The 9,220-nt window shown below is 42.9% G+C and overlaps 1 protein-coding gene across 1 annotated transcript in view; it reads left to right on the forward strand.

Annotated features, from left to right (window-relative positions):
• Positions 1-9,220, forward strand: part of cunh10orf71 (chromosome unknown C10orf71 homolog) — a 12,086-nt gene that overhangs the window by 2,042 nt on the left and 824 nt on the right. The window contains exon 2 of the mRNA XM_014006244.1: positions 532-9,220. Within this exon, the coding sequence (XP_013861698.1) occupies positions 721-9,220 (8,500 nt within the window). The 5' untranslated portion in view covers positions 532-720. The remainder of the gene's footprint in view (positions 1-531) is intronic.

Here is a 9,220-nt window from a genome sequence, read left to right on the forward strand (position 1 = left end):
CGCGCGCACACACTCACACTGAGCGACTATAACTAGTAACAAGACATACATGAAAAGATAAGCATCAGAAATATCAAATTAAACAACMCAACAAATTAGGCGGGTTTCCCTCAATGTTCACATATTTGCTTTTGTTTCAGCCAATGTTAATTTAAAGTCAATTTATGTGTGTAAACTGATTCATTTGTTTTGACAGGTCTTGATAACCCAAAATAACTCACGTGAGTCTGTCTTTACTGAGCCTAGCAACAGGCTGGTTTTACCCACAACATGCTCCTGAAGGTCACAGTGATTGAGTGAAAGGATTTACAGAGCTGTTTTCAGAACCACATACAGTACATTGCTGCTTAATGCAAAAGGGAAAAAGGGCTAGTTATCATAAATGAAACCAGACAATAAGAAAAACACGGGAAAACTGTTTGGATTAAGGCTAAAAAGTGGTTCTCCTAAATGAAAACCCGTGTCTGTTTCTTGAGCAATGTGATGACAATATTCAGGCTGATTCTGCTCCCTCTCTTTTTTTTTTTTTAGGAAAACAGAAACCTGGAGTATTTCTGCAAAGACAAACTAAAATACACAATGCATTTGGAGCAACTTCTGAGGCCCGGAACTCCGTCTGCTGCAGATCCACCAGCAGGCACAGAGGATCATTTWGAGGTCTATATTTACATGAATGACTAAACAACTGAAGAGAGCGTTTCTTGTCAGCGAGCCCACATCATGAACTCAGTCGAAAAGCGCCGATCGAGCCGAAGGAGCAGAGGGCATCGGAAGCACAGCAGTGGAGGGTCCTTCCTGGATGAAACTGACCGTGAGGTCAGTAGCCTGACAGACAGGGCCTTCAGGAGTCTCTGCATCGGAGACGAGGCCGTTTATAATGACTCCGATCTCAGTTTGTCTTCACCAAGCACCCAGAGAGACAGACAGCTGGCCTTTAGCCAGGACAGAGGCATCGTGGAGAGAGACAGAGAGGAACAAAAGAGAGCAGAACAGGAAAACTGCAGCCTCAGAGTCCAGCAGTATGGACAGGATTGGATCGTTGGCGGAATGAGTGGAGGAGACACCCACCGAGATCCTCAGTGGGAAGTTTATGGGGAAAGGACACAAGGGATGGTTTCTGCCACATTCCAGCACTCCTTTGTGGAAACCTCTCAACATGAGAAGTCTCTAAGGGAGCGGGAGCTTTCTCTCTACAGCAACGGAGCTTCGGAGCTAAGTTCTCAGCAGCGCAGAAGCCGCTCCCGGGTTTCTTCTCTCGTCAAAGCCTTTAACGCAGATGGACACAGGGACGGGGCAGGGATAGACGAGAAGCTCTGCGAGTGGAGCGACGGGACAAGTTGGGACAGATCAGCTCTCATGAGTTTCCAGAGGGAACTTTCTGAATTCTCTACGTCGTACCAGCAAAGTTTCGACAGCGACCGATTCCCTTCGGCGAGCCCGTTTTCACCTCAAAACACAAACTTCTACTCTTCTCAAGTGGCAATGGCTCAAATGTCTCACAAATCTGCATCTGCGTACGTTCAACACAGCATGGCTGCACAGGTCAACTCTAACTTCTTTATGCACAGCGAGTTCAGTCCCTTCAGGTTATGGAGGGATTACAACCGGTTCCCCTTCCAGCAAGGAGAACTCTCCGGTTTTATGCACTGTTCGGAGTTTCCCAAATGGTACCAGACACCAATGTACAATGAGCTTTCTTATAGGGATCCGAGACACCAAAGAAATACTCTGGCACCTACGGCTCCCCCGACTCGCTCCATCTCCACGTCTACGGTGCTGCAGAAGTCGTCAGCTGTGGAGAAACGCTGCGAGTCAGAGCTGGCGTATCATTATCCTCACAGGAAGGGGACACAGAATCTGGGAACTAACAAACTTCCACCGCAGCGCCCTTCAACTGCGTCGCCAACCACCGAGATGTCCCGACGGGTCAGAGACACCATCAGCTCCGTCAAGACGCTCCAGCAAAAAGTTAAAATGGTATCAGAGCAGAACGTCACAACAGATGAGACGGTTTATCRGCAAGGAGGGCCGTATGGGAGGGAGCATTTGGACAACCCTGTCAACAGGGCCGTGACAGTGGAGCCAAATGTTTTTAACAGTAACACAAGAAGTTCCTTTGGCACTAGCCAGCTGCTCACACCTTTAGTCAACGCACACCAGGAAGCAGAGACGTCAGATTTCCACCACTATGACGTTTCTCCTCAACCGGTGGAGCATCCTCCAGTGCGAGCTGAAAGCAGGGGAGYCAYACCGGATGTCAGGATGTCCAGTTACAAATCTCGGGCCACAAGCCTCCTCTTTAACCTGAAGGACAACAGGAAGAGAGTAAAAAGCACCTACAGTCCGACCAAATTTAAAGCTTTGGATGCGCTGGAGAGAAACAAACAGGAGCCACATGAAACAGTGATCGACATCCCTGCTTTTTCAGATCCAGATATTCAACCACAACAGTTACAAGAACCCAGATGGACAAACGCTGCAGTAAACCAGTACCACAATCCTGGACTTAAAGCTCAGATTTGTCAACCTGAAAGAGCAAACACAAGCCAAAACCCTGAAAACACTTCATTTCAGACACAAGGTCAAGTTCATCCCACTGGATTCAGTAGCTTCATACCAGAAAATTACACAAACTATCAGCTGGCTAATGGGCAGAATCCTTATGAAAATGTAGCATCATTTACTCCCTATAAGCGTGATTATTTTGGATCCATGGAGCAACTTCAACATCCTTATTCAGCTGTTGACACAGCAAGGTTAAACAMCGACAACAATCAAAGCAGAGAGTATTTAATAAGGAAGGCAACTACTGAGCAGGCTTTTAATGAAACAGTGGGAGGAGTATCCTCAAAGGTGACTAGATACGAGCAGCTCATAGAAAACAAACAGAATTACAAAAATGCATCCTCGCTGGAAAAATGGAGACAGACAAACAGCTATGACACAGAGAATGTCAATCTGAGAACAGATGTCTCTTCTTCAAAACAAGACATGGCTCCGTTAACGGAACGCCCAAGAGTGGAAAATCAGTCAAGTAGAAATAAAGTAGATTGGAGGGAAAGTTTGGTTCTTGGTACATCTTCTCTTCAAAAGGCTAATTTGGTCAGTGTTGATGTTTCCAACCAGTTGGAGTTAGAACAGGAACAAAAGACAAAGGAAATCAAAGATGGCATTTTAGCACAAAAAAACAACAGATATACAGWGCAAGATGGTAAAAGCCAAAATAATCTTTACTCTGCAATAGAAAATCCTACAACCACGAAAAATACGAGTCAGATTAATCAGTTTCTGCCCATTCTAAAGGAGCAGGAAAAGCAACAACAACGAACTGAAGTTAAGCCCCAGTTTGAAATTCATCAGAATTCTAATCCCTCCCTCACACATCAGATAAAAGAAAGAAAGGCCACTGAATCAAAGAGTGAAMAGACCACAGCAGAAAATACACGGGACTCCAAAGCAGAGGAGACAAAATCTGAGYCAAAGACTCAGGTGCATCTCTTAAAAACAGATTCAGCTGAGTTCATTTCTACTCAGAAGATTGGTTCGGAAAATATCCGAACAGAAGAGTTCAAATTAGAACCAGAAAAGCTGGAGAGTCTAAATGAAGGCAAAAAGGAACGGATCAAAGAGGAAGAGAGGGAAAGAGAACAGAAAGAACATTTCACAGAGAAAGAACCAGGGCGGGATGGAGAGAAAAAGACMAAATCTGCACAAACCAGAGGTCAGCAGTCAACAGATGAGCCAAAACATGTTCCAGAGAAAGCTAAGTACGAGCACATGACCGAGGAGCAGGTCAAAGCAGAACAAGCTGAGTCGGAGAAGCTAAAAGAAGAACGCATAAAAACCAAAYTGGCTACGACTGAGGAGGCTGGGACGGGTGGGATAAAGCAAGCCGAAGTCAAAACGCCTGCAAGGAAAATAATGAATCCAGAGCAAGTTAAGGAGGAACAGTTGCTCAAAAAACAAGCAGACGGAGAACAGATGCAGGCAGAGCAAGTCAAGACRGAAAACGTTCATCCAGAAAAGGTTAAGGTTGAAAAAGCAGAGCAATCACAGCAAGTAAGGGAGCTGCAAACCAAAGCAAAATACATAAAGATAATAGAAGATGAAAAGATAGAAATCAAATCGGAGGGTGTCAGAGAAGTTGAGAAAAAGAAAGATTTAAGTCAAGTAACTGCAGAGAAACCAACAATACCCACATGTCCGAGCAAAGACACAAATCCTGCAGAGAGAAAAACAGAGCAGGCGACGCTGAAGGAGAACAAACTGGATCGATGCAGAGCAGAGCTGTCCACCACAGAAAACTTGTTGGAGAGGTCCGATCATCTGACAGCTAAACTAACAGCGGCGCAACATGCCCGGAGAGAACCAGATAAAGTCGAGCAAGTTAAGACGGAGTTAGCTAAAGCCAAGGCAGAGCTAGCCAGAATAAAGGAGAAAATGAGAGGGGAACAAAAAGAGAAAGTCAAAACCAATCCTATCGAGAAGGAGGACGGTGCGTCAAAGAAYAATAGCATTTTGAGCATAAACGTGGATAAAAGCAAAGATGATAAAAAGCAGGACCAGTCACTTGAAATTCAAACTCACAGCGTGGCTGATGATTATGAACGACTCAGGGAGAAATATGGTTTTATAAACGTAATAGAAACAAACAAAATGCCAGCAGGAAATACTACTTCAGCTGATGCCAATAAAATAGATAACACACCTCCTGATGAAGCTGGGACAAAAAATAATGCAAAAATAAATAGTCTTGCATGCTTGTTTATTGCACCTGAAAATAAAACGGAAGTTAGTAATGTAACAGAAACTCAGTCTGTCCACACTGAATCATCTAAACAGTTCAAATTATCTGATGCTAATTATCCTAATAATTCATGCAATGAAACAAATGGAGACACTTCTGACAAATTAAAATGCGATAGTGGTGAAAAGTTGGAAAAGTCAGACTCGGTTATCTCACAGCAAAGASATTCTGATTTGGATAAATTGCTCCCCCTTCAAAGAAAACCTGAGTCCAGTGAGCATAGTGCAGAACTGGGTAAAGATCTGTCCATTACCCCTCCAAGATCTTTGTCACAAAAAGAACGGGCTCAGACCAAACAGGAAATACTAACTTCCAAAATAAAAGCTCATGCTGAAAAAGAGATTTCAGCAATTAAAGAAAAGGGATTTGCTTTACGAGATGGATTCATAGGCAAAAATCCATCCAAGCATTTAGCAAGTGGTCAGGGTGTCAACGTTCGGCAGAGGCCATCGTCACTGGAAGYGCCCAAGAATCAGGAAAACACAGTTTCAAACAACGTTTCACCGAAGCTTCAAATAGAGCCTTCGGGAATCCAAACAAGGCCAGCCAAGTTTGCTCCACCCCAGAGCGGTGCGGCAACAACAGGAAAGCCTGCAGCAACCACTACTCAGTTAGAGAACTTAGAAAAGGCTGCAAACCAGACAGCAAACAGAACCATGAGCCTAACCGAGGGCAAAAAACAGAACGAAGATGGAATCAAGTCATCGGTGCAAAGTAAAGAACAGGCACCAGAAAACAAAGAAGGAAATCACGCAGACTATAGAAAACAAAAAGACGAAGTTCAACAAAATGTCAAAGAGGACATTTTCAACAAAAAGAAGGAAGTCCGAACACAGGATGCAGGTGTTGAAGTAAATGTTAAACCTGTGACCACAGAGGAGGGMAAACATGAGGAAACAGCTAACATGGACTTAGTGCCACAGAGTGTAACTGATTCTAAAGAAGTGACTCTAACTGATGACAACCTGCAGATTATGGGTATAGTGGTGACTGTGCGAGAAAGAAAGCCATCAGAAAGCATTTCTCAGCCTGACATTACTGCAAAAAATGCGGAAACAGAACAAGAGTGCAACAAATCAGCTGTAGAAAAAGGCCATCCAAGTCAAGGACAAGACGAAAACAAAACTTTAAAGGAGGCTAATATAGTAAAGGAGATAAAGAAAACTCCATTGGTGGTAAAAGATAACCAAGCTAAAGTTGTTCAAAATAATCATCCTGAAAATATGCAACAAGCTTTATCGTTGGAGACAAAACAGAAACACATGACAGGAAATGTCACAGAAAAAAGAACAAATCTCCAGCAGGACACTTCTAAAGTGGACTCAGAACTCCAAGGTGAAACTCAGCAACAAGGTGTTACTGCTCCTGCTAAGGATAAAATGTTGACTGAAACTACACAGCAAAACACAACAGCAGATAAACCAAAGGACATCACAATTAAAACAGCAAAAGAAAATTTGGCAAAAAGCTCAGCAGAGGTGAAGAAAGACAATGAGAGTAATGAAGAACAAATGCAAACAGCCCATGTCAATGATAACCTTACAATAAATGTGGTCAAATCTATAATAAACAGCAGCAAAGATGACCGTTTGATAAAACAGCTGTCAGTGAAAGATACGACGAGTTTTCATCCAAGCAGTGACATAGATGGGCAAAGTGCACTTATGCATAAAGAGACAAAAGAATTTGACAAAGTGAGTCCTAATAATGAATCACCGCAGCTCAATAACAAACAGAGCAAAGAAGATATTACAGATGTTAATGTGCATATCGACAGGATTGCCATCAGAGTTGTGCCGGCAGAGACTAAAACCGACAATGAAGGAAAAGCGGAACAAAGCGACAACAAAACTTTCCATTCAGATATAAAGCATCAACAAGTTGTATCGTCAAGTTGGGACGAAAAAGCAAACACGTCAAACAACGAACCCTTTTCCAAAGGCTTCACTTTGGCAAGAAGTGAGCAGAAGAAGGAAAAAAGTCTGGAAGATAAATTAGCGGTTCAAAATGTGTTGTCCAGTGTACGAAAACTGTCTGACTCACTGAAAGCAAGTAAACAAAGCGCAAACTCAAGCAGTGAGAGCTGTAAAGCTGGAAATAAGAGAAATGAATCTAAAATACAACTAGTGGAAGAAGACTACTTTCAAATACAAGGAGTGACAGAAACAAGCAGTGAGGCTCYCAGCAATATAACAACTGCTGAGGAGAAATCAAAGGAACAGGAACTTCCAGGATTATTACCAAATACCACTGCTATCAGCAGTGAAYCTTGCAAGGAAATAAAAAGTGAAGTTTTTGTTTTCAGTCTGGATCAAAGGGACAAAAAGGCAAGTTCAGAAAACATTCAAAAYGAGAATATCAAAAAGGAACATATGGAAGTCAAAGATACATTGTCTTCAAACCAGACTGATGGTTCCATGGAGAGATGGAGTAAAACAGAAAAAGGCGAGGCAGGCCAGTTGGATCCCATCAGTAAACGCAAAGAGGAACAGCTTCATTTGTCAACAATGGAAAGACGGAGTTCAAGAGAGTCACAGCCAACAAAGACAAACCCGGCTCCAGAAAAATCAGAAGTTAAACAAAAACCAAGAGGAAGGACTTCCACGATCCCTGAGATATCAGCACTTGCAGATTACGCCAGATTGAAGGTAATTGTTTCAGAGGACAAAGATGAGACCACAGTTCATGAGTTGCCCCCCAACAAAAAGGAAGGATTCTTCCCACTAATACACACGCGTCACAGCAGACCCCCCGTGTTCACTGATGACCCTCAAAACCGCTCTGTGAAAGAGAAAAAGTTGCCGAAAAAGATGGAGACGAGTGTGAAAGTGAATAAAGAGCCCAAAACAACTGGGTTTCCTAAAATGGAGAAGGAGCACCAAAGAACTGGGATGTTCAAACTGGGAGACAAAGAAAAACAAGAGAAAACGAGTTCAGATGCTGAAGTGAATGCTGGTCTATTCAAAAATAAAGATAAAGATTTGAAAGAGACAAAGAAAACAACTCAGACAGAACAAATGGGTCAAGAAAAACTTGATGCAAGTACAAGTCAGCCAAAGAATCAAGTAATGGCCCCGTATTTTGTAGCCACCAGTGCGGACAACAACTCTGAAGTACTGCCATATTTACATCCAACTTTTGGGCAAATGCACCACAAGACAGAACACTCAATTGATTCAAAGAAAAATGCAAGTTCTGAAATACAGCAAGATAAAGACACAAGAGCTAAGGTTGAGGATGGGAGGACAAGTGGAATAAAACAAGAAACGATTACAACCCAGAATAAAGAAACCAAGAGAAAACAGCAGGATCAACAACAACAATCTAAAGAAGAAGGGGTGTCCAGGAATGTAAAAGAACAAAATAAAGAAGACATGAGAATTAAAAACATGATAGAGGAGAGAAGAGCTTCTCTAGCTGAGGAAGAAAGGAGAGCCACTAGGAGAGAGGAGGAGAGAAGAGCAAGGGAGCGCGAGGCCGTTGCCATCATGATCAAAGAGAGGCGAGAAAAACAAAAACAAGCAGAGATAAAAGCAGAGGACGAAAGAAAAACAAAACAGAGAGAGGAGGAGAACGTTCTGAAGGAAGACGAGAAACAAACAAAACAAAAAGTAGAACCCAAAATGACAGAAAGTGACAAGAGAAGAATGAAAGTCGAGGAAGAAATAATGGCAAAACTGAAAGAAAAGGAAAACGAGAAGAGGATAAAACAACAAAAAGAAGAAAGAAATGCTCRAGTGGACCAGCAAAGGAAAACGTCAGAGGAGAAAAGGGAAGTGGTCCAAGGGGAGCAACAAAGGAGGCCTGGACAAGAGGAGCACTTGAGAAAATTTGCACCTGAGGAGCATCAGAAAAGAGGAGCCGAGGAGAACAAAATGAGAGATGCAATAAAACAGCAACAGAGACAAAAGGCACTTGAGGAGCAACAAAGGAAAGCTGCTCAAGAGGAAATGCAAAGAAAAGCTTTACAAGAACAACAGAAAAAATTGGTGGAGGAACAGAAAAGGAGTGCTGCACAAGAGGAGCAACAAAGAAAAACTGTACTTGAGGAAAAACAGAAAAGAGCTGCATTTGAGGAGCAACAGAGGAGAGCAGCTCAAGAGGAGAGGCAACGGAAAGCTTTACAAGAGGAACAGCAGAGAAGAGCTGCAGAAGAGGAGAAACTAAGAAGAGATGCAGAAGTGGAGCAACAGAGAAGAGCTGCTCAAGAGGAGCAACAGAGAAGAACTGCTCAAGAGGAGCAACGGGAGCAACAAAGAAAAGCTGCACAAAAACAGCAAAAGAGAAAATTTGCAGAGGAGCAGCAAAGGAGGGATGCTCAAGAGGAGCAACAAAGAAGAGTTGCACAAGAGGAGCAACAAAGAAGAGTTGCACAAGAGGAGCAACAAAGAAGAGTTGCACAAGAGGAGCAAC

This window comes from Austrofundulus limnaeus, unplaced genomic scaffold (genome assembly GCF_001266775.1).
Source record: "Austrofundulus limnaeus strain Quisiro unplaced genomic scaffold, Austrofundulus_limnaeus-1.0 Scaffold0, whole genome shotgun sequence".
Taxonomy (NCBI): domain Eukaryota; kingdom Metazoa; phylum Chordata; class Actinopteri; order Cyprinodontiformes; family Rivulidae; genus Austrofundulus; species Austrofundulus limnaeus.